Source organism: Condylostylus longicornis, unplaced genomic scaffold (genome assembly GCF_029603195.1).
Source record: "Condylostylus longicornis isolate FDR11 unplaced genomic scaffold, ASM2960319v2 ptg000667l, whole genome shotgun sequence".
Classification (NCBI taxonomy): domain Eukaryota; kingdom Metazoa; phylum Arthropoda; class Insecta; order Diptera; family Dolichopodidae; genus Condylostylus; species Condylostylus longicornis.
In genome coordinates this window covers 7,966-32,864 of record NW_026578617.1, presented here as the reverse complement: position 1 = coordinate 32,864, position 24,899 = coordinate 7,966, and the positions used below count along the sequence as shown (strand labels likewise).

Genomic DNA, 24,899 nt, shown 5'->3' with positions numbered 1-24,899 from the left:
CGGGGATGCTCACATGTTTTACTGTCGATGGGGACGCGATGAGGAAGACGGCAACACGAACTTTCGCAAAGTCGAAAATTTGGTGAGCACCAAAGGATCCCTAGCAGCACAACGCGTTTGCAGAAGGAGGGTCGTCGATTGTTTGAAGAGACGTTTGAGTTCAAAACGGGCAATAAGTGGTCTGTCTTCGATTACTCTACATCTCTTTCTACGTTGTTGGTTTTGTTAGGCAAGGCAGCGTTCTTCGGACATTGCCGCGGTTTGTTCCAGCGAAAGGGAAAGTCAGTTTCGCGCTCGACCGTGTTGAAAGTATGCTTGTTTCTTATTCTGCAGTACATTCTCCACAATGACATTAGCGATCATTACTCTCTAGCTCTTCCCTTGAGGGGAATCATTGGAAATCGAGGAAGAAGATAAACACCGATGATGGGGATTGGGACAAACTATAAACACTGATAAAGGAATTGGGACAAGAGAGAGCACTATTATTGTGGATATCTTCTTGTTTTTTTAGTGCAGCATTTTTTAGCAGTGTCATTTTTGGCAGATGTCGTCTCAACGGTCCTGATAATTTGCTTCATGATAGATTGATGACGTGATTGTTTGGATGGAGATCTTAAAATGTGGATCCATTCATGATTTCAGGTTTCTGATGTCAAAGTGGTCAATCCCATCTGTTTTTCATATTCGTTTTCTCTTAAGGTTGTTCCGACGAGAGAGCTCTTTTTTTAGATGGCGTCTTTGTTTGAGGAACTCTCATCCCCCCAAAGAGAAACAAGAAAGTCTCCAATTGAATCAGGCGTCCAACTTCATGAATCACTCCCATCTCCAGATTTCATCAAAGTGTCTTGGCAGCTCTGGATAGAAACGTTAGTAAAATGTGTTACTCTTCCCCTTCCATCCTCTATCTCTTTCCAGAAATTCATTTTCCGATGGGCCCTCATTTCTTTCAGCCCCATACTCCGTCAACCCCGAAGACTTCAATCGTTGTCGTGAATTCAGGATCCCATTTACGATCGATTCGGAGTCGCAGCGTGTTTTTTTCGAGATCCCAAGCCCGTCAGCGTTTCCCTGTTTAGTCCCCACCCTTCCCTCTCAACGTCGACGGCTTTCAGTCAGCCCTGCAGAACACTTTCTTGGCGCTCTAGAACGAACCTCTGGCTTCGATCTTCCAGACGATCAATCATCAGACAGCGAAATCGATCGAACTGGACGATCGTTCAAGACCCGCAGGCGCTCCACGTTCACGGAACTTCCCTCAGTAGAGATTTCGTTTTTAACCGACGCGTCATCCTCGGGAACGGCGATTGCTTCCTTGGCGTCGACGTGGAAGAGTAATGATGGAAGCATAGAATCGTATTGCTTGACTAAGAGTGGCACTGTGTTCACATGGAGTGGCATACCCAGTAAGCCGCTCTCTTGGAAGTCGATTTAAGTTCTTAATCTCAGATTCCTCTTCTTCATTGATGCCGTTGAATTGGCCGATGGCGACTCCTCCACGTATCAAATATGTAAGCATTCTAGGCGGCGTCTGTCACTGGAGTTGACTTTTTTGTAGATTTCATGTGGGGCGTGTCACACAGCGTTTCTTACGTCTGGTGGCGATATTTGGTCCCTCAGTTCTAATGAGGCGAATACCCCGATTCAAATTAGAACGCAAGATCCCGCGCTACGTATCGCGTGTGAGTCGCGTATTGAATGAAAGAGGGATTGGGACATTCCTGAACATTCGCTGTTTACTTTCCCAGGCGGATTCGATCACACGTTGATGGTTTTAGTCTCGAGGAAAATCCTCCAATGGCGACAGGAAAAAGTCCAAGAAGTAGAGATCGCGGACATTTCGAAGATCTGGGACTTTGAGGACTGTGGGGCAGGCAACGGCTTCAACGCAATTTTGCTAAGGAATCAAGAAACACGGAGAAGCCGTCTTTTAACGTGGGGTGAGTTGAGTTGCGCTGGTCGAATGAAGATCACTACATCTATTGATTTCGAGGCCGATCATCTGTAGCCTGCTGCGTTTAAGTTCTTAGTGCTTTTCTGATTGATCAGGATGGAACACAACAGTCGGCCAATTAGGAAGGGCGTTCTCTGAAATCAATGCACGAATTCCGTTGGATGTTCCTCTTCAAGAGATAGGAACTTTCCCGATTATTCAATTAGAAGTTGTGGGCGATGGTGGAGTGCTTGTTTGTTCGGAAGGCTTCAATGGCGCGTTAAGCTCAGGGTCAATATGGATGTGGGGAACCCTTCCAGTGCCTGAGAAACCAGGAACGGAACGACGTGGGCTTTACCTGAGGCGGTGGGACGAACCGTGGATAAGAGAGGGATTTTTGAATGACGGAGAATTCGATCAGAGAATGGAAATCATCGGAGCTCGACTTTCTCTATCTGGATTGGCTGTTATGTCGTTGCTAAAAGAAATGAAGATCATTGAAAAAGGTGTCAATCGACCTGAAGGTGTAGTCCCGAAACTCAATCTGTCGTCGATGCAACACAAGATCACAGTCCGTGCTTCTTCTGTTGAACCGGAACAAGTGGTGCAACATGCTGACGCTCCACGGAACGCGTCACCCGCAGTGAATGAATTCTGGAGAAGGTGGGGCGTTGAAGAAACCACAGCATCGACTCCATCAACATTGGATGTCCTCGCCCATTTTGTCGATAAGCAAACTCTCGAAGGATCTCCGAAAGATATTTCGATGACGAGCAGTCGAGATACCGCGAGGATGTCGGTTCCGCGTATGAAAGACACTCCTGGAACTGTCGTATCGACTGTGGAGAATATCCCAAAAAGTGACACCTTGCTGAGATCGGTCACACAGAATAGAAGTGAAAATATGAAAGCTGCAAAACGTCACGCATTTCTGCAGCCAATTGGAGCTCAACTGAAAAGAGCTCCATCTACCATTTCGAATGGAAGTGACCAACAGTGGTGGACAGCGTTGAGTAACAATAAAGCAGTCGCCGCAATGAAGGAAGCTTGGAACGATTTAGCAAAAGATGTGAAGACAGATAATGTCACTCTGTTCGGACAACGAAGCTTCATGAAAAGCAGTACTGGGACAAGCTTTGAAGAATCCATTGATGAGTGGTCGATTCTGCCGAAGCTCTCTGGTCCAGCATGGCAACGAGAACCCCTTCTAGAGATTAAACGACTCATTGCTGAATTTGAATCATTCAGACAATTAGCATCTGAATTCTGGCAAAATTATCTGCTGAGAGCCGAGTATAGCGTCTCACCCGCAAAACGTTCGACAGTCACTTCTGTGAGTCAACTTAGAAAGGTGTTCCTCGAATTACGACAGAAGCTCATCGAGCATTTCAACCTTGCGGAAGACTCAGCAATGTTCGATATGGACGCATTTCCAAATCTAACAGTGTGGTCGCTTCGGCGCTCTAGAGGATTGAAAGTTCCTCGGGGATGGATTTCGATGCGAAGAGCGTTGGTGAGCCAGTGGATGAAATGTGGTGCGGACTGTCTGTGCGGGAAGATGATGAATGATTTAAAAGATAATTTTGTTGCTGGGAAGAGTTTGGATCAGTTGATAACTTCACGGCAATCAACAAGCCAGAGTCCTCTCAATGATCAAGAGGAAAGAATGGCTCGATTGAGAATGGAAGCTTTTATCAGAGTGTATGGTGAACAGAATTTCCCTGACGTCCCCCCGCAAAATTGGGAAATCCAACTGAGTCAATTATCAATACTTGATGTAAGACTTGTCGAAGAGATATTTATGGTGACAAATATTTGTGATGATAAATGTCTATCCTTCATTGAAGGTCCTTCCATCGCACTCTCTACTTCCTCCCACATCAACTCGGAAGTCGTATGTTGGTTTCTATGGCTGTGCTTTAGTTGCATTAAAAATCTCAATCGTGAATCAATCCTCAGATGATGAATTGAAGGTAAAGAGAAGATAGATCCCTCACTCAAGATTCTTTCAATTCTATGTTATATATTTTTATAAGGCCTACGGATTAAGCTGCATCACACATTCTGACGCATTTTTGTTGCAGAGTCGATTATACGAAATTTTCATCCACCAGCAATTACGCCACCCGAACGTCTTGCTCTTCATGGGAGCGGTTATCAGGTTTGCGACTTCAATGTCTCTTTTCTCTCTATCGAATATTTCTTTTTTAGAGGGCCCCTCGTCGTTTTGGTCACTGAATTAGCGAGTCGGGGAAGCTTGTGGTCTTTGTTACATGAAAGGTATTCATCATAGCTCCACCCATCAATGCAAGATCTCGATTTCTCAGCTCTGTTCACTTATCTCACCAAGATATCTCAAACATCGCCACGGACGTTGCGGTTGCTTTAGATTTCTTGCATCGTCGGGGCGAATCCACCTTCGTGCACCGCGATGTCAAATCATCAAATATACTTCTAACAGGAGGGGATTTGTGGGGGAGAGGAGTCACAGCAAAGGTGATTAAGATGCATCGAGCAGTTTTTCTGACTTCTTCGCGTCGTGTGGTTATAATTTTCTGTTTCGTTCAGCTATGCGACTTCGAATGTGTTAAATCTCTTCCGCAAGACCTTCAAGTCAATTCCCAGCACAACCAGCTCTCACGCCGGTATCTTCTCGCTTCTGTCGGAACCAACGAAGTAGCAGAGAATCGGAGGCCATTGAGCAGAATTCCCATCGTCGACTTTCTTCAAGGCTCCTCACAGCCGCTCCAGTCATTGGGTTCTGCGGGAAGCTCGTTTTTCCGGAAAGCGTCTTCTGGATTCCGATCCATCAGTCGCATCGGTACTCATGTGGAACATGCAAGGGGAGTGTTGGCAGAATCAAGAAGACAAATGTTGGAATATGCGACAGCGTCAGTTGGTACACTTCAGTGGATGGCACCCGAAATGTTTAATAGAGAGATGGAGTTTGATGGCCGGGGTGCTGCCTTCAACTCCGAGCGTGGCGGATTTCCAATAGATCTCTTTCCACCTGCAAGTTCTGTTGTTCGAGACCTTGAGAGACTCAATTCTAGTCGGACCGTCGAACTCAACAAACGACGAAGCCCCGACCAGAGTCCTGATGTGAGCTCATCTCCTAGCCCCCCTGAATGCCTGAAGTTCTACAGTGAAAAAGTGGACGTCTACAGTTATGGAGTGACACTGTGGGAGTTGTTCGTGAGATCCCCGCCATATCTAGGTGTCGATGCTGTAACGGTAAGAGATAGTGCTCCAAGTGTTATCAATGTTTACCACTCTTTCAGGTTGCCCGCTTGGCTTGTGATCGTGAACTGCGTGTCCCATTGGATCCCTCGATTCCTCCAATCCCTTCTGCCATAATTGCTGCTTGCTTGCATCCAGACCCATCAAAGCGTCCTGATATGGCGACAATTCTAGAGTGTCTTGCTGAATGGAAGTCCCAAAGAGATGCTCAAAGATTTGGGAAAGAAGTCGCAAACGTGGCAAGAGATGTCTTGAGTGACGTATTAACGACCTTAGGAAAGTCAAACAAATAACCGGAATAATATGTTTTAAGAAATTGTATTTTATTTTTTGAGTGATTTTTCATAGCCAGTGTAATGAACCTGTCAACACGGAGGCAAAGCGTGTTTTCGCGTGAGAGCCTTCGCCGTTTCACAACCTTCGCAAAAGTTAGGGAATATCGCCCGGAGGAAGCTTTTCCAGATCTCCCAGATGCCGCAGAAAATGAAGTAGATGATGGGAACAAATGTGGTCAAGAGGGAAAGTCAATGATGACTCCCCGCTTGTCAGCAAGTTTAACGAAAGCAGGATATGGATTAGTTGGAAATCACAGCGCAGTGAAAGTCTGCCGATGGACAAAGAAACAGCTACAAGGTAAGAAATGATGACCCAGGTGATGATGATGACTGGGGTGATGATGATGACCGGGGTGATGATGATGACCGGGGTGATGATGATGGCCGGGGTGATGATGATGACCCAGGTGATGATGCTCATCATGAAGGTCACAAGATTTGACCTGTGATGAACACCAATGCATTCGGAGATATCTAATTGTGTGTGCGTTCCAGGTCGAGGTGGATGTTATAAACACACTTTCTATGGAATTGAATCTCATCGCTGCATGGAAACAACGACATTTCTTGCCTGTGCTAATCGGTGCGTGTTCTGTTGGCGACATCATACGCATCCCGTAGCAAAGGATTTTACCCGATGGTACGTTGCTCGGTCGTGTTTGTATCAATCGAGTATTCAATCGATATGTTGATAGGAAACCCGATCCGCCAGATATGTTGATTGAGAAGGCTATTGAAACGCACCGATTGATGATAAAACCATTGAAGGGCCTTGTAGGGGCAACAAAAGAGCGCTATGAAGAAGCAATGAATCCGCGACATTGTGCCCTTTCCTTGGTTGGGGAGCCCATCGTTTATCCCTACATCAATGAATTTGTTCAGATGTTGCACGATAGAAGCATCAGCTCGTTCATCGTCACAAATGGCCAACACCCTGAGTCTATCGATGGTCTCGTCACTCCGGTGACACAGCTTTACATTTCTGTCGATGCTCCAGATCCAGTAACACTCAAACTCATCGGACGGCCTCTGTTCAAAGACTACTGGGATCGACTGAGACAGTCACTGATGAATCTCAGTCAACGCACGGAACGCACTGTCGCGCGATTGACGGTCGTCAAAAGATGGAATGATAAGGACGTCGAGGTAAACGAGGTGCCGAACAGACTGACTCTCAGTTGTGTATCCGCAGGGTTATGCTGAACTCGTTCGTTTAGGGAATCCAGATTTCGTTGAAATCAAGGCCTTCACATATCCCGGACCGACTCCAAGCATCAAGGAGGCAAACCTTACCATCAATAACTGTCCTACTGGTCAAGACATACTAACATTTGGTCAGAAGCTGATCGATGCATTAAAAGGCAATTCAGGTTCAGGGAATGATCAAAAGCAGTGGGAGATTGCAAGCCTCCACTTGCATTCCAATAGCGTTCTTCTAGCCTCTAATGAATTTCAACTGACGCCTGATGAGCCAAGCGATGATGGGACTCGATGGAAAACGTGGATCAACTACGATACATTTCATGCACTAATAAGAGACAACGCGCCCGAATTGGGACATAGGGATCCCATGGGGCTGTTCTCATCTCGCTTAGCATCTCTCTATAGACGACACTCCCCAAGTTGGGCGTCTGTCGACTCTCCCTTGGGCGGTTTTGACCCCCAATTCGATACGAAGGGCTGGATTGCGCAACTAGCGAATCGTCGAGTGCACGAACAACACGACGAACATCTCGACGAGCAATAATGTGACTGGGCCTTTAGTTTTTTAAAAAAACAAAATCAAACATCCTGAGAAAAGACAAAAACTCAACATCTAATGATGATCATCATCGGCATCACAACACTCTAAATAAGCCGCTTTATCCACCAGATTGGGATTTGTTTCTGGTGCCAGTTCGTCGGCATCTTGGACTTGAATCTCCACCAGCCATCCTTCACCTTCTGGATCCGAATTCATAAGTTCAAGAGAAGCTTCGTTATTTTCAGTGATTTTTGGATTTGCACGAACCAAAGTTCCACTGACTAAGGACCACAATAGAAGGGGCAGCGAAATTTCAAATCAATCAAACAAGCAGAATGGATCGTGCGTGTGGCTAACCTGGTGAGAAGACTTCTCCAACAGCCTTGACTGATTCTAGATTCGCGATATCCTCCCCTTGTTTTACTGGAGATCCAATTGAAGGAATGTCAACAAACACAACCTGATAATCCGTCTGTGAGAGTATTGAAAATGAATCCAAAACTGACCTCGCCAAGCTTCTCGAGCGCTACAGAAGTTATTCCAACACGCGCCACAGTGTTTGAGATGGGGGAGATGTACTCATGCGTCTTAGTGTAATAACATTTTCCCTCTGAGATTGGAGATAGATGAAACCGCTCTTGAAGGAAAAATGCTTACTGGACGCAAAACAACGCGCAGCCAGAGCGGAGAAAGAATTGTACCTAAAAACGATCTGAGCGCAGATATGAACAATACTGAACCTTCAAGAAACTGAGCTCAAAGAAACTGAGCTCAAAGAAACTGAGCTCACTCGTGGGGTAAAGAACGCCATGTAGAAAAGCGAATGAACTACAAGAACATAAAAAGGAAACGTCAGTGTCTCAGCGAGGCATCTGTGACTGAATTCTGCCCCAATGCTTCAGATTTTTTATCCCGCTATGCCTTTGATGCTTGAATTCAACAGGTCTTCTCGGATAAGATGATAGTCGTTTCAACGAGGTCGCTTACTGGGGAATGATGTGGCTATGGAGTGCGTGGATGTCCAAGGAGGATTCAAGATCGGGGGATCTGAGTCAAAAACCACGAGAATTTTCTAGTGATGCTTTCAGGTAAAAATTGAAAGGAAGTGAGAAATCAATTTCATTCTGTCAATTCCATCCTGTCAATAACTCCCTTCATAATCTGCTATTCGAATGTTTCCTCAGCGATATTTTACAATCGTTCTTTCGTTTGAAAGAACAGTTGTTAGGAGAATCCCATGCGTCGGGGAGGACAGCTGCCCCACTTTGTAAGTTTCTCACAGCTACGTATCCTACCAATTCTCTGTTTCTTAGCACCTTCGCCGATTGAACTCCAACTGATCGAAATCATTCGACTGATGACGGAGCATCTTATATGGGGAGATCAACACCACGATGAAACATTCTTTTCGTAAGTCTCCTTCATTTCACTTCATGGACTGTTTTCCGTTCTTTCAGCCTTTTCTGTGAAGCAAATGTGATTGGTACACTTGTTCAATTGTTTTTCCGCCCGACCCTCACAAGCGATTATCTCAAAGTTCAGATATTCCAAACACTGAATCTCTTAACCCAGAATATAGGACAGTCCACTTCCCTTTGTGAGTTTGAATCCACGCAATACAATCAAATCTTTCCGTCTTTCAGTCTTTCTTTTCAGTAACAACCAAATTAACAAGTTAATTTCGTCATCCTCTTATATGGAGTTTGCCTTAGAACCTCGGTGCTACAATTTCATCTCTAACCATGTCACCCCAATGCCTGATTGGACACGAAGACATTCCAAACATCTCAGCGGCTCACCGGATCACCAGGATGCGTCATCATCTCGCAACGGATCACAAGCTTCAGGCAGACTCGCTTTTCGTCGCGACAAGACCAGTCGAACCCCACAGTCCCAACTTTACAGCAAGACGGAGGATGACTTCCGTGATGATCTCGTCTCTTGGTTTGTTTCTTTTCTGAAGAGCATCTCTCTGTGTCTTTCACCTCAAATACTCCGATTTTTCTACAATGAGGTAATGCGTGTAGAATTGTCATCTGTTTTGCATGAATCCTGTATTTCAGGGCTCGCCGGATTTTCCACTCTATTCTGAGGCTGCTCGTTACATAGCACATCGTGACAGCATGGTTCGCACTCATGTTCGTACCATCACGTTGAATGTTTTCCAGAGTAGGGCTTTAGATCATAAGTCGTCCATCAGCGCTCTCTGCCTGCTTCTCAGTTGACGACGCACCTTGTAGAGAGTTTGTTGTTCGTCGCTCGTCATTTTTCACCCATTTGGTTAGTCGTCCGAATCCCATATTTGTTCTAAAGTGAGTTCCCATTCCTCAGGCTTGTTACCTGAGGGAAATCTGGCTTGCCATTGCGATAAGGAAGGCTCAGCTTGGTCGTGAGCCACTCATCCCATGATTGACTGTTTTCTCATTCTCATTTCCGATTCTTCTTAGATGCGGATGTTAGCGGCGTCAAGTCACTCTTGAGTACGTTCTGTTTGTATCGAATCAATTACGTGTCACTCTCAGATGAGCATGAGGATTTCCTGCTGTATTTGCACGACATTTATCGCTTGGGCGTTCCTGAAATCAATGAGGTATTTGCGTCGCTTACATCTCTCCCTGTATTTCACTTCTCTATTCAGATCTTATGCGATCGGTTGCTCCGATTCGCGCTGCTCCCTGTCCTCTCTGGTTCGCTGTTGCCTTTTGCTGCCTGGTCAAATGACTCACCGAACACAAAAGTCGAAGGCGATGAAAGTCGGAAGCAGTTGCGATTGAACCAGCCAGCTTCTCCCTCGGAAGAGGCAACTGCATCTGATATTCCTCGCCAGTCGTCCTTATCGAGTGGAGAAGCCAGTGGAGAGTCCGTCACTCCCATAGACCAGTCTAGTGGTGGCGATTTGAGCAACAATGGTGGCGTCTCAGAGACAAATCAACCTGAGGATGCTTTTCTCGCTTCTGCTGATCCAGAAGAGGCTGCTTCAGCTATAATCGAGCCGGAGGGTCTGCCTCCTCTAGAGAATGAGTCAAAGAGTGAAGAACAGGTTCTCCGTCTGGTCGCTGAGCAAGATCCTGGAGCTCGAGACGCAAGCACGCCTGAACTCTCTGGGCGTCATCTAGATCCTCTTCTCACTCTATTGTTGACATCCCAAATATTTGAGGTAACGAATGGATTGACGGGCAATACAAGTTGTCCTTGGATCAGGTACAGGAAAGTTTAGGGATCCCTCAGCTTATCACGGCGATCGTTCTTCTTTGTCCAAAAATTCCACGTTGGTTGATGTCTTTCGTTGGAACTCCAGCTCTCGCGGATCCCTCCACGTCAGTACAATACGGATCCAACCCTTCTCATTGCCGTGCGTTCAGGTATCGACTTCTTTATGATCGCCCCCGAAGTCGGCGTCCCTCCAACGACAACTACCAAAAACCAAGAGGTTCGTACGCTTCTTGCACCAGGCACATCAATCTTGTTTTCAGCGATACGGGATTCTACAAGACGCCATCGGAAACGCGCAAGACATCATCATCGTCGGTACCAGAATCGTCTTGCTCTTTCCACTTCTTCCATTCCACATCTCCGCGAAACTCTTAATGCTTTAGTGCGCTTTGATGAAGAGCAAGATAGACGGGATGCGAAGTCGTCTTCCACTGTTCAGCAGGCTGAAGCCCCTCCCAGCTTGCCATCGATCTTGTCACTCGTAGACAATCCAGTTCGCCACGAAGTGCTTCAACTGCTTCAAGTAGGAGGCATGCCGTCGTCTTCATTATTCCACTACGGCTTTCAGAGTGACTCAATCGGCGACTCCACGAAAATGGCTCTTGCTTCATTTCTTACTCTTCTCATGACTTCGTCTTGCTTTTCGTTAGATCTACTCTCTCCGTCATCGGGTCTCAAGTCAACGATCGCCTTCCTCCAACTTTGTCGTTTACTTCCATCAAAATCGAAGCTCCATAGAAGCGCAATCGATTCAACTTTATCACATGAAGATCACACTCTTTTACGGAGATGGTTACCAGCGATGGAATCAAGCCAAGATCATGATTCATTAGAGACACCCAAGGAATCCTCTACTGATTTGTCACTTGAGTTGTTCTGGCTCCTCATTTCTTCCCTCTATCGCCTCACGACCCTCCGGATTGTTACCCTAAGGTCGGGCGTCCCTATCGAATCATGATTGGCAACCCTTTCCCTATTCCTCACTCTATTCAATTCAGTTCTTCTGAGTCTTACATGACTGTTTTTCAGGGCTCTGTGTTACTGTATTGTCATCGGAATGCAGTCCATGGGAATCCAAGTCCTTCTCGAGCTTTCTGAGATCTTTGATCGAGCTCCAGTCAATCCCTATTCCCCAGCATCGTGCCCTTCAGCCCATCAGCTTCTTCTCAACTTTCGAGGCCTACTTTCTAGTATCGATTTACGCCTTCAGCAAGTGAGGCAGACCAACGCTGATTCCTCCAATAGCCTTCGCGCTACTCTCAGGTTCAATCTGTTGCGGGGCAAGAATTGCAGGACAGTCTCAACGCTGCGAGGCTTCCAGCTCCCGAAGTTCTAATTCTCTTTTGGGATGAGTGGAGGGTCAACCGGTGAGGCTCAGCAGACCGTCAACGCTCCTTATTGCCTTATCTGCTCGTTGCTGTCTGCTATGCTCGTTGTTATGTTTGGTTTTGATGCTTCTCGTAGTGTTCCATTCCCGCCCTTCGAGATGTGGGCTCTCAATCCAGATGCTCTATTAGCAACCCCCCAATCCCCTTCAACCTCTTCTACTGGGACTTCGGGTGGCGATGCTTCGGAGTTTCTCTTCACCCCTGTCACTCAACTTCCATTAAGAGAACAGCTTAAACACGCGCTCCAGGTAAGTCCCTTTATAGATCGCCCCTCATTGCCTCAACTCCTCGATCTCATTACTCTTCTCATTTCAGTCATTCCTTATCATTAGAAGAGTCCGCTATTCCCTCAGAGAAGTCTTTCATTGCGTTCTTCAACGAGTGGAAAATTATCGACTTGCTACGGAACTTTCTTCATCCTCCTCTTCTGTCCCTAAATTCAGTTCTCCCACTTCGATGGTCGATGTCTATGGGATCAAGTGCATTCTTAATCGGGAACTCAATGAAGCGTCGCCATTAGAACTTGATTGGTTTCAAGAAAATCATCGATCGTCTCCTGGACCTGGTTGCTTGAAGCCGCATCGCTCAGTGTCGTCCACGTCCCTGTCTCTAGCTTCCAATTTATCGCATTGCATTTGTCCGATTTGTGTCAGATTGCGCTCAGATAAACCTGTCGGGACTCATCAATCAGTTGGAGATCTTGTCACAAAATTGCTTCATCCACCAATCTTAGCGGATATCTCAGTAGAAAATCTCTGGGCTACACCGGAAAGGAAGGGTTCTAGTTCCAAGAAGGAGGCTTCTGCCAAGGAGGCTTCTGCCAAGGAGGCTTCTGCCAAGGAGGCTTCTGCCAAGGAGGCTTCTGCAAACGAGCCTTCTTCTGGGGATGTTTCTTCAAAGGATGTTTCTTCAAAGGATGTTTCTTCAAAGGATGTTTCTTCAAAGGATGTTTCTTCAAAGGATGTTTCTTCAAAGGATGTTTCTTCAAAGGATGTTTCTTCAAAGGATGTTTCTTCAAAGGATGTTTCTTCAAAGGATGTTTCTTCAAAGGATGTTTCTTCAAAGGAGGCTCCCTCAAGGGAGGCTCCATCTCCGGATGAAGCGAATGAGTCAGAGACGCGAATGATGAGGGATGCTCCGACTGATCGGTTGAAGCAAGCAAATGATCCAAGTCTGTCATCAGCGAAACGGGGCTCTTCTGTTCCGAATTTTTGGCGTGCATTGCGACATCTTACGCGTCGTCCTATTTTAGATCTTCGAGAATCCTTGTTTCCTGATCATCAACAAATTCGGTTTTGGAACATTCCCAACTCGACTCGCTTCCTCTCCAGGTTTGTCGACCGGCAGCTTCCCTTCCTACTGGTATAATGAGGAAGGTCCCAACGACAGTTCCGGAGACGGCAGTCTCCTGAACGCCTCCTCGACGAGAGTTCTCGAAGACAGTCTCGCGTTTGCATCTTCAAGACCGTTCAGAAGTTTTTCGACCGCATCTGAGTTTTCAACTGATTCTTCAGAATATTCAGATCCGAAAAGTCTGACTGCTCCCGATCAAACACTCAGTTCTGCCGCTCATCACCAAAAGTCTCCACCTTCGTTTCAGCCCCTAAATCTTCAATTGACACTAATTCGCGGTCGGATCAATCAACACACAGCTCAACCCAATCAAGTAGGCTCTTGACGAATCAAATCCTTCTTGTTGGAATCTGCCACCAATGTATTCTTTTCAGGAATTCGTCGAGCGCTATTTTGCTGTTCACTCAGAGCTTCTTCTGTTCCTCACCCCCCATTCTCAACACCAATACCATGCGACTGTTTCGGAAATCCTGCCCGTCTTTAGCATCCTCTTCTGTTCAACCAGCCGAGGGGATCCAACGCAGCTTCACATTGACTTCATTGCTGAAGGGAATCCTGCAGCGATTCCACCCGAGTTTGCAGTAAGGATTGGGAGCCTTCCTCCTCTGAGTACCAAGTTTGAAGCTAAAGTCGAAGCAGTCATCTCCGCAGCATACCACGCGTATCCAGTAGCTCCAGAAGTAGCACCTGCAGCGCCAAGCGAAGGACAAGCTAGAACTCCCTTGCTTGTCGTGGACACACCCAATCGCCGACTTTTTGATCCAAAGAAGGAAGTATCGCAAGTGATCCGAAGGTACCAGTAGAACTCGGGCTCAAATGCGTCAAATAGCTTTCGCGTCATACTTGATGCTCTTACAACCATTTCTGTTTCACAGTTCAACGACACACACTGTTGCTAACTGGCCTGTCAGTGAAGTGAAGAGAAACTGGGCCTTCATCGCTGCACTCTCCAGTTCGATAGCACAGCAAGAGCCCTCCATCTCCAGGTTTGTTGCATCATCAAAAGTCCTCAACTACGATTCTTCTTCTCAGAAACAAATTCAAGAGAGTTTTCGAAGTTGTTCTGCGCGTCTACTGGAATCATTGAATCTGTTTCTCTTGTCATCAAGTCCACCCCATTTTCAAGAATAGTCGAATCGCACAGATAATTCAAGAAGAGACAGATAATCCGAGAATGGACAGATAATTCGAGAATAGACGGCTATTGTGTTTTGATACAATGAGATACCAATCTAAATATTCTGGCCTGGTCCCTTGGCACGATAGAGCATTCGACATGCAACCGTGATCCTGGTCTACAGGATAGTCAATCACATGAGAACACCATCCATCTCGAAGGTGTCAGTCCGCCCTGATTCTTATGGAGGATACGGGTTGTTCGCCAATATGAACATCGGCGCTGGCGATGTCATTCTTGTCGAGAGTCCGCTGTTCGTCTGTCCGACTGATATGGTCGGAATGTTCAACCGGTTTGGAAGGCTATCAACCTCTGAGCTGGAAACCCTTTCAACTGTCAAAGCACACACTGATTTGTTGTCAGAAAGCGACCGAGAGAAGATCAAAAGTCTCTCAAGTGACTCTGAAACCGCAAAAGCATTTCAATGGTTCGTTTCCGTCATGAAGTGCAACGCTCATGGAGTTTCAGCAGAAGCAGTAACGTCGTCTTCTTTATCTGCTCGCCAGAAGAGTCTCTGGGCGATCTTTCCTGTCGGCCTGCGCGCCAATCACAGTTGCCGGCCAACTGCATCGTATCGTAGCCTTCCAGGGCAGCGGCTTTGCTACGTTGCCCTCAGGTCTTTGAAGCGAAACGACGAGGTAACGATGGCGTACACCGATTGCTTATTCGGATCAACGCGGTTCCGGCGGGAACGACTGCGTGCTCACAAATTGTTCATTTGTTGTTGCGAACGGTGTGAAACGAAGGAAGACCCTGCACGTCGGGTGTTTTGTCCCCATTGTCGAGGAAAGAATCCGGATGATGCTGTCAATCGAGAAATCAACCAGAGATCGATTCCTGAAGGGAATAAGAAAGGGTTGCCTTCTTACATCCAATACATGGATGACAACAGCTGGTTTTGTCCAAAGTGTGAGCTGACATTTGAGGACACAGTCACGCCAGCAGTTGTTGAAGCCACATTGGAATCAGTTTACACGCAACTCGATCTCAACTTTGCTCAACCAACACCTGAAGCGTGGTTAAATTATCTGATGTATTTATTCACAACTGGGAAACAAATTCTAGGACAACTTCACTGGCTCACAGCTGCATGTCATTATCTTCTCAGCCGCTATTACGTTGGGCTTTGGTATGGAGGGGAACGAGGTCTTCCGACGGTCGAGCGAGCAAGCTTACACGGAGATGAATTCTTCGACTATGTGCAGGTACATACCTGATACAGTGATTCGTCTAACTATTCGATCTCAGGGATGGTCATCGAGTCGACGTCCTATTTTCATCCTTTACATCTCCTTCTCTCCAGCTCTGTTCCCGTGATGCCCTATTGACGGATCTTCTTCCTTGGGCTTCATCTCTTATGCGTCTAGCGCTGCGATCGGGAAACGCGCATCTATTCAAGAAATACGCGGACAAGTGAGTGGCTGAGATGATTGCTTGAATTTTTCAGGTTTAATGTATTGTATATCTATATCTCGGGGTTATGTATCGTAATATATTGTATATCTATATCTCGGATCCATTCTCGCAGATACCTCGCTCTTTTACCGCGCGTTTATGGATCATGGGACTCTGCGGTCGTCGCCTACTCAGCCGCGTACACCAAACTCCGTTCCGGGCCCTGCTCTAATGACATGCTTGCGAATTTCGCGCAACAATCACAAGATCCTTCACCAATCGATCCTCCTGGCGGGCGAACACGATCGCACTCTTCGCGACAACGTATCTACTCTGATGATTCTATCAAAGTCCCAAACGTGTCTCGATGGAAGATCAAGCCGTGGAAGAGTCGAAATGAAGATAGAAAGAGTTCAAGAAGAGCGCATTCCCGCCGAAAATCAAGCCCGACGCGCTCTGCCGCAGAGACTCGTGGGGGGAGCAACACTCTGTCGCCGAGAGCATCAAATCGTTGTTCCAGACATTCTGACGAAGCGAAAATAACGAGAGTTGTTGAACAAGAGGCCAAAAAAATTTTAGAGCGGCTTCTTGCATCAACAAGTAAAGGTCGACAGAGCAACAGGGACGGAACGAACGACGACAGAGGAAGATTAGAAGCGCGAGTTGAAAAACAATTCCGGAGAGGGATTCGAAAAGCTTTGGCGGCCCCCAGCGATTACGGAAGCTTCGAAACTCGTCAGCCTCTCACCGGTGCAAGTAGTCAGCGTCACACCGAAATGTCGCGGAGATCTCCTCATGTACGACCAAAGTCCAACCGGCGCGTTTCGTGGGGAATTCCTGATTCTACCATCGAGCTATCAGAAGGAAGTCCCCAGAAAGAAGTGCCGTCGTCCACTCGGTTTGGCAGCTGTCCTCCCCAAATGTCGGATGTACACATGGACGAATCGAAGCATAGACGACATCACAGCAAGGTGAGGCTGTCTACTGGAAAGGCTTGGATGATTTTTTGTCCTTCAGAGAGGTCCGGCCTCCCCGGAACTCGTTTCACACCAGCATTCTCCTCGCCACACGAAATCCTTCGAGTCCCCACTTCCAGTACAACAAACTAAAACATCTCTCAACAGCATACATCGTGTCTTTCAAATCAGCAATTCTCTTCCTGTACAAACCGCACAAACCAAATCATCGCAACTCAAGTCGTTCTCAAATATGCCGATCTATCGCGCTCGACAGCCCGCAGCTCCAACCACTCCCCCTGGAGTGTTGCCTCTTACCTCGCTTCTCAGCCCATCACCGTTTATCTCCCAAACAGTTCCGCCGAGATACCAGAATAGTCATCCGCATCAAACGCAGCGTCTTCAGGGGTCAGGCTATGCAACTTGGAGTCGTTCTCATTTAATCCAGTCAGGTGACGTAACAGACAAGGGGACGTTTGCCGATCTGTGCAAGAGTTCTCGTCGCTCTCTTCATCCCAAGCAGCTCAACAATTCATCACCCTCACTACCAGCAAGCAATCAATACACCGTCATGGCAACAAACCAATTTGCAGGTGTTCCATCACCGTTCACGTTGTACAATCCTGTACCATCCCCTTCTGCTCAGCGGCTGAATGTCTCTTCGCCAAGACGCTCCAGAAATCCTAAGAGAACGCACCACAACCACAACCACCATCACTCAAAGCGGCATCGGTAAATGTAGCACTGTTTTTTATGGTGGAACCTTTTTTTAATGAATTTCTTGCAAAGTGTAACTATTCAGAGTAGAAGGCACCAGGTAGCTTATTTCTACGGACAACATCTAACGACAACGAATACACTGGATCAACCGGTTTGAGTTCCCTGACTGCCCCAAGAAGCGATAGACCAGTTACCCCAAAGAATGTGTGGAAGACATCAGCAATGTCTCCAGTACGATCTGCGATCCCTGGAAATAAACAAATCTTGAACCAGTAGGAGAAATGCGCATTTACCTCCTTCCTCGTCTTGACTGCTTAGAATGAAATCTGTAAGCGCTTTAGAATCAATCCAGTGATCTCGACCTGAAGAGAGCAAAGTCTTAATAAAAAAGTTCTTGGTCGGGTTTCGGGACTCACCAATGACTTTCAGCGCTGATAGAATCCACCAGGAATAACAGACATCTGGAGCTTTCTCCGGTCGTCCATTGAAACCTCCACATCGACCCGGAATCTGGCGCTCGACTAGCCACCGTCCAACGGCGTCCTACAGAATAAGGATGTAATTGAATCAACTCGTTCAGATAGAGAGTTAAAGACGTATTAAGGAGGGAGAAATGGAAGAAGAAGAAATAGAAGAAGAAATAGAAGAAGAAGAAACAGAAGAAGAAGAAATAGAAGAAGAAGAAATCGAAGAGGTTTCGAAGTTATTGGAAAAAGTGTTTTCTTGTGTTTTTACCCGATCGATTAAATCTAGACTTTCTAGAAGAGACAAAGCTGGAGGAATGGAATGGAAAACCGGCAAGAAGCAAATATAGGTGAATACCTCCAACAGAGCAAAAAACATATGCTGCATGGGATTCAGCTCCCGGAACGTTCCCGAATCCTCCATCAGGATTATGACATCTGCAAGAATTCAAAAGTGAGAGTGATCACAGTCAAGGTGAACAAATCTCACTGGATGATCCAATGGCGTGCTTTTTCCGTGCTGATACAGTTCAACCGATTAACGATTGTTAATATACAAATAGCGCAATAAATGAAACGGCCGTCTGATTCTCCCCATTCGTCCGCCGAGAATGAGCCATCAGGATTCTGATGAACAACTTTAAACGAGATTGTCTTCGATCAACATCACCTGGAGGGATTGAACCCAAGCGATCAGTGGTTCTACTTGAACTTCATCGAGAGAATTCATCATCGCTAAAATGAGCAAAGCATACTGACATCCCCAATAAGTACAACAAAAGAAGCCACTCACTAGTGTTGAAGTCAAATGGGCGTCTTGGCCAATATTTGAGCCGTAGCCTCCACGGAGAGGATCCCAGCACTTAGAAATCCATGCGACTATCGTTTTCGAGGAAACCGAAGACTTGCGATCGAAACATTCAGACACCATCTCTGTAGACTTCAGAGGTGGCTTGTTCAAGAAACCCATCATATCAAGGGCGCCCAAACCCCAGAAAGCTCCTCCCATTCTCAGATGATCTGACATCAAATATTCCAGGGTCTCTTTGTCGCTGTCTAATCGTTCTATATACGACTGATGCCTTCTCGCGTAGAACTTGTGGGTGGAGCTCAGACAACATTCCCAATCTTCTTCTTGCAGGTCGTCCTTCATTCTAATCTGAGTGACTGCTACAATAGTGCTTGTTATATCTGGTCCAGCTTGTTGTTAACGCAGGAATTCGGGACATAATTGAGTAAAAATAAAATACCGGAGGACCCAAGATTGTTAAACTCCTCCCGCGTTTACCCGCGCTTGCTTGGATCTCTGAATAGTACGACAATGTAGAGAAAAGCGTTGTACTACTGGTGAGTGTGATCTATGGGATGCCTCTTTCTTCGTCCTACAACTTTTTTGTTCTGTTAAATATCTTTGGTCCTACTTCTATCTCCCCTGCACCAATTTTACACGAAAAGGAAAAAGGAGAGAAACAACAGATACTGCGCTAAGCACAAATGTATCAATTTGGCATCACAGTACTAGCGAATTCCAAAAATCCAGAGCATCCAAAATATGTGATGCCTGACTGGGTGAATATCTGTCTCTCTAAGAAAGTTTACTTCGTCGAGCAAGTGTCAAAAGTGCTTAAGCGGGATACTCGACCATCGAGTCAAACGGGAGCCTTCATGAGTAGGAGGGCGTGGTGGTTGTGTGTTGCTCTCAAGTGACAACTTCTTCGCAACTGCGTCTATGAGTGCAACTGTTCAAGTTTGCTTAGAACTAGAAAGCACGCCAAAAAAGCTTATGATTGCAAACCAACTGAACGATTTGTGTACTTCAATGCCAAGAATGCTACAACACGATATCCAAACCCCAAGACGTATAGAAGTAACATCGTGAGCCAGAGGGGTTCGGACACTCCAGCCATCGCAACTGCTACATGATTTGGGACAACACCGAAGTATCCACCAGATGGGAACTGATTTGTCACCAAAGAGAAAAATCCCCATTTATAGAAGGAGACGTAGGACAGCCAGCCAATCCACTTTGGTATCTGCTCATCGCGAAGGAAGAATCCAGCAATTGTTAACCAGATCACAAGAACAACAGGCGCAACGAGAACTGCAATTTCCAGGCGGGGTGATGCTGCAGAGACCAGATACCCAAACCCATAAGCCGCAAAAGTGATTCCCGAACAAATAAGGAAGTAGAGGAAATATTGGCCAACAGTTCCTCCCAAACCAACGAAGAGGTAGTAAATGGTGATTAAGACAAAGGAAGGGAAAAGTTGGAAGGGCAAATCCGCGAGATTCTTCGCCAGGAAGTAAGAAGAGGTGCGATACAACCCGTTGGCCGATTCTCGATTGAACAAAGCACGCTCTTGGGGAAATGTGAGAAGGGCGTCATAACTCGCGAATCCTAGATTAGCAACCATGAAGAACAAAGCACCTAGAATATTAACAACAGCCATCACAGCGACAAATGCATCGTTTCCCAGCTTTAAAGTGTCGTCGTATTTATTGCCGATCCACTTGCACGCACGATTGTCACAACTTCGTAGACGATCAAGGATTGCAGATGATGTTGAAACAAAATCTCTTGAACCAACTCCAACCAAATCGTACATGGCGTCTTCAATTCCTGTATCGCCAACGGTAATCAAGCTTCTCTTATCCGATTGTACAGGAAACGCTGGATATCCCGAACATGTCATGAAAGGGTTGAGAGCATCCTTCGCAGCGTATCGAGATATGGCGAGCCAATAGGTCGATGGGTCAGTCGCCTTTTCTAGATCTTTCTTAATTTCAGTCATGTCTCGTTTCATATATTGATAATCGAGCTGTTGCAACACACCAATCAGATTCCCGACAGTCTCCTTCAGAATAAATTCGTCGTTAAGATCCTTGGGTTGATTCTGGCGAACTCCGAAATCTGGGTAGTCGTGACTATTCAGGACCATTTTTCCAACTGCGCAGGTAGTCGTATTTCTCAACCACATCATTGATTTTTCGTCGTTCAACAGTTCCAGCAATGGCTGACTCCCTTTTCCATCCACTCCAGATTCCAACGCATCAAGAAGAGGCTGCCGTCCATCTATTCCATGAATGAATAGCTGAATCCAGTCGTTTTGAACGAAAGCAGCAGGATCGAAGGGAACGGGCTTCTGTGTGGAGACGTCGGCAGTCAGTTGCCAGAATATCCCACCTGAAAGAATGCATTAAGTCGATGTATATTCTCCTACTTGCGTCTGGTATTGATCATTGAATCTGGCATTGAATTGTTGATATCATGGCATTCACTCCTACCAAGAATTATTCCTTGAAGCGCTTGAACAAGAAGCATGATACAACAGACTATCGGATTTCGTATAGAATTCTTAAATGATCTCTGTAAAAAAAAACACCGCATTATTTTGACGTATCGGAATGCGGTCACTCTTACCCAATACAATGCGTGCACTTCTCGCAACCACGACTTTGTTGCTGAAACGGGACGAACTCGATTTGTTTTTCCAACGCCTTGATTTTCATGAATAGAATTTTGGATCACATCAATTCGTTTCTTCAGTACGTCGCTCTGAACAACAGATTATTATGTTTACTCGACTTCTATATTCAATTCACTCTTCTTTACCTCTTTCGAACATTCGAACGCTTTGATCAGTTTCACCGTGTCCATTCCACCAGCAGGAAAAGAGAGAATTCCACCTTCTGCTTCAAGTTCGGGAGTTTGGGTGTCATCTATCGAACCACGACGGCTTGATGCTTCAGCTGTTGAATTTCCACGACTTGAATCCCTCATAGAGAGCTGATCTGCATTCTCTTCATCTTCAATATTAGAAATCAATCCTAATAGATAATCTGCTGGATTATAGTTTTTGGGACATTCGAAACCCTAAAATAGATACAAAAAAGACAAAATAGATACAAAAAAGACAAAATAGATACAAAAAAGATACAACAGGAATACAAGAGAAGGAATCTTTTGTACAACACTGACGCCTCACTCACCAATCGTGCAAAGTATGATTTCGCATCGGCGGCTTTTCCATGATACACGATCGATCCACGAGAGATAAGAGCGACGTGGTCGAATTGACTCCACATCTGAAAAATGAATGAGGAAAATGAATGAGAAAAATGAATGAAGAAGGAGTGATCGACACGGAAACATCTTCAAGTCCTTACTTGAGAGGTTGGTTGGTGAATGGAGCAAATAACTGTACGTCCATTACTCGTCAACCGCTGCAATAGGCTGAGTAATTCGCAGGCCAATGTACTGTCAAGCCCGCTTGTAGGTTCATCCAAAATCAATACTGAGGGCTCGCTCAGCAGCTCGATCGCGATACAAACACGTTTGCGTTCCCCTAACAGATAAGAAGCTTGAAATCGATATCCGAGATTCATTCCACACACCTGTACTGATTCCCTTCTTCCATTCGCCACCGACGTAAGTGTCACGGCAACGCAATAGTCCTAGTTCACCCATCACATGCTCGACACGAGCAGCTCGCTCCACTTTAGAGGCTTCTGGCAATTTCAACTTCGCGGCTGTCATCAAAGTTTCATGAACGGTGAGATAAGGCAGAAGTCTGCCATCCGTCATGACGTAATTACATCGCTCTCGAAATGTTTTCTCAGTCCCGGGATATCCATTGTACAAGACATCTCCTGTTCGAACGCCACCTTTCGCACGAAATGCGATGTTGTTCAGCAAGGTGGTTTTTCCTGCGCCAGATGGTCCAACGACAACAAGAAGCTCTCCAGGCTCAGCGAGGAGATTAACGTGACGAAGCAAATTCTTCCCTTTGACGGAGTAGGAGACGTCAAGACACGCCACTGAGAGCGGCTCGGCGCAATGATTTTTATCTGACATCGGAATGAAAGGAATTGAAAACTGGACAAATCAACGAAAAATAATGAGAATGGAGAACAAGTTCAAAAAAACTCTTGGAGAATTTCGTCAAAAAACCATCAGAATTTTTGGGCTAGCAACGCCCGATTTAAGGAACTGCGGCTGTCAAACTGTTGGGTCAATCTGGTATCAGGCACGTTCCCACGCACTGAAAGAACGTGCAATTTTTGTTGTGGCAAGGAACGATCATCTATTGCGTCGATCTGTATAGCAGATATTCTTTATGTTCGGAAGTGTACCTGCCGTATAGATGATAATGACCCCATTACAGTGGATTGGTTCGTATTAGCAACTTGAGAAGTTTTGTAAACCCAGTCATTGAACTCTTACTTCTCTAGTCACTATTTAATTTTCAGGTTGTGTTACCGTTGGAGTTTTGTGGGGGCTTAACGAATCCATTTTTAAAATCTGGATCTGAAAATGCTTCGTCACTGTCAACAAGCAGCTTGCCGTCGGACGAATTGTTCGGGATCACTGTTCCTTCGCTATTTTATCCAGTGGTGAAGTTCCTCAAAAGATCAGTTCTTCCATATGTTTCCAACGCAAAGGTAATGGCTCTTCGTTTTATGCGCCAACATTCACTATGTTGCAGTTTATCGTCCCCTTTGCCATCAATCAAGCTGGATCGCTTCTTTTCCTCATCCTGTTGGCGCAAACTGGTATTGTTAGTCAATCATCAATAGCTTCATTGTCAGTTATCTCAGACATGTCTGTGACGACTCCTGTATGTGGAGGTCTTTCCTTTGGGGGAACAGTTTTAATTGACAAATTTGTGTTCAAACGAAACCTTTCCAGAGGTGAAAGCGTCAGGCGTTCGGCAACACGTGCACGATTCTTTTCAGGAGAGTTATGTGGTGCCTTCTTAATTATCTCCGGAGTGGTTGTGGCTCTCGTTTGAAGCTATTTCTGACACTGTGGTGGTTGCTTCCTTCAAAGCAGTTCCGAGTCTGCCAAGTGCTTCGGAAGGGCAGAACATGCTATGCAGTTGTCAATGCTGCAGACTTGTGTGGATGTTTGCGTTCGTGCCACTTGTTATACTGCTAGGCTGTTATACTTTTAACTCCATTCAATGATAACCAGAACAAACTGGAAATCGCTGTTCGAAAGACTTTTGTTTTAGCCACATTTCGCTCCAGTCTGAAGTGGACGAGCATCTACTCCGGCAAGGTGATGTTCTTTATGGTGAGATCATCCCTTCACTTTCATACATCGAGGGAGACCCTAAATTCGCACGGGAACTGTTGCTCGTGTCGCCTCCATCGCAGTTCTTCGGCTTCTCGAAGAGATTTGGCGTCTTGTTCGAATCATTGTGGTTGTCGTTGTTGTGGTGGTTGTTGTCGACGGACAGAACAGAACATGACTAGGACGAAACGAGTATCCAATAACCACGAAGCTACTCAATATTATGCGAATCAGGAACTCACTTCCACCGGGACCGTAATATCTTGCTGTTTATCGCTTTTCGAAGATCCCTGAAAACGAGCAGCACGGATTGAGTTTTCCATCTTGTGACGACGAAGCAATTCAATACGATTAGGAATCAGAAACACACTTCTGATGTTTCTTCTTAACGTGTGCCTGGAGAGTGTCTCTCCTTCTATAAGACTCATGGACACGAGTGAATTTCTTTCTGCGACAGAAAAGAATATTGCGTCGACTCCTGCGACACTGTGAGCTCACGTCGTGTACAGACTTAATGTGTCTCTTGAGATTGTCTATCCAATCATAAGACTATTCACATGGACGATCGTTCGAGAAGAGTCTATTGCATGGGTGATTTTCTCCCTGCAGCAGAAGAAAAAGTATCACCGACTCCTGCGACGCTGTGAGCTCACCGTGTCTACAGCCCTAATGTGTTTCGAGCGACCGCTTCTGTCTGTAAACACCCTTGTCGGAGTAATTGCATTTGTATTTCGTCTTCTGCAACAGAAGAAAGTATTGTACCGACTGTTGCGACACCGTGAGCTCACATCATGGGCAGAACGAATGTGGTCTTGGAGAGAACGACGCCATTTGAAATCGCGTCCACATGGATCGCATCGTTTTTTTGCCTGCAGTGAATGGGGCAATTGCTTCAATAGGGTGGA

At 46.0% G+C, this 24,899-nt stretch overlaps 3 protein-coding genes across 3 annotated transcripts; 1 reads left to right on the top strand and 2 right to left on the bottom strand.

Annotated features, from left to right (window-relative positions):
- The first annotated feature begins 5,529 nt into the window (after window positions 1-5,529).
- Window positions 5,530-7,255, top strand: LOC129617861 (S-adenosyl-L-methionine-dependent tRNA 4-demethylwyosine synthase TYW1-like). The gene is made up of 4 exons (XM_055532903.1): window positions 5,530-5,806; window positions 6,004-6,148; window positions 6,204-6,654; window positions 6,701-7,255. The coding sequence occupies exons 1-4, from the start codon at window positions 5,530-5,532 to the stop codon at window positions 7,253-7,255; spliced, it is 1,428 nt and encodes a 475-aa protein (XP_055388878.1).
- A 69-nt stretch (window positions 7,256-7,324) lies between these two features.
- LOC129617860 (glycine cleavage system H protein-like) lies at window positions 7,325-8,063 on the bottom strand. Its single transcript, XM_055532901.1, has 3 exons — window positions 8,043-8,063; window positions 7,610-7,724; window positions 7,325-7,533 (listed from the first exon to the last, which is right to left on the bottom strand). Exons 1-3 carry the CDS (start codon window positions 8,061-8,063, stop codon window positions 7,325-7,327), a joined length of 345 nt encoding a protein of 114 aa, XP_055388876.1.
- A 9,465-nt stretch (window positions 8,064-17,528) lies between these two features.
- On the bottom strand, window positions 17,529-19,071 carry LOC129617859 (uncharacterized). The gene is made up of 7 exons (XM_055532900.1): window positions 18,589-19,071; window positions 18,409-18,545; window positions 18,277-18,356; window positions 18,190-18,227; window positions 17,871-17,997; window positions 17,748-17,816; window positions 17,529-17,701 (listed from the first exon to the last, which is right to left on the bottom strand). Exons 1-7 carry the CDS (start codon window positions 19,069-19,071, stop codon window positions 17,529-17,531), a joined length of 1,107 nt encoding a protein of 368 aa, XP_055388875.1.
- Between the last annotated feature and the right edge of the window lie 5,828 nt (window positions 19,072-24,899).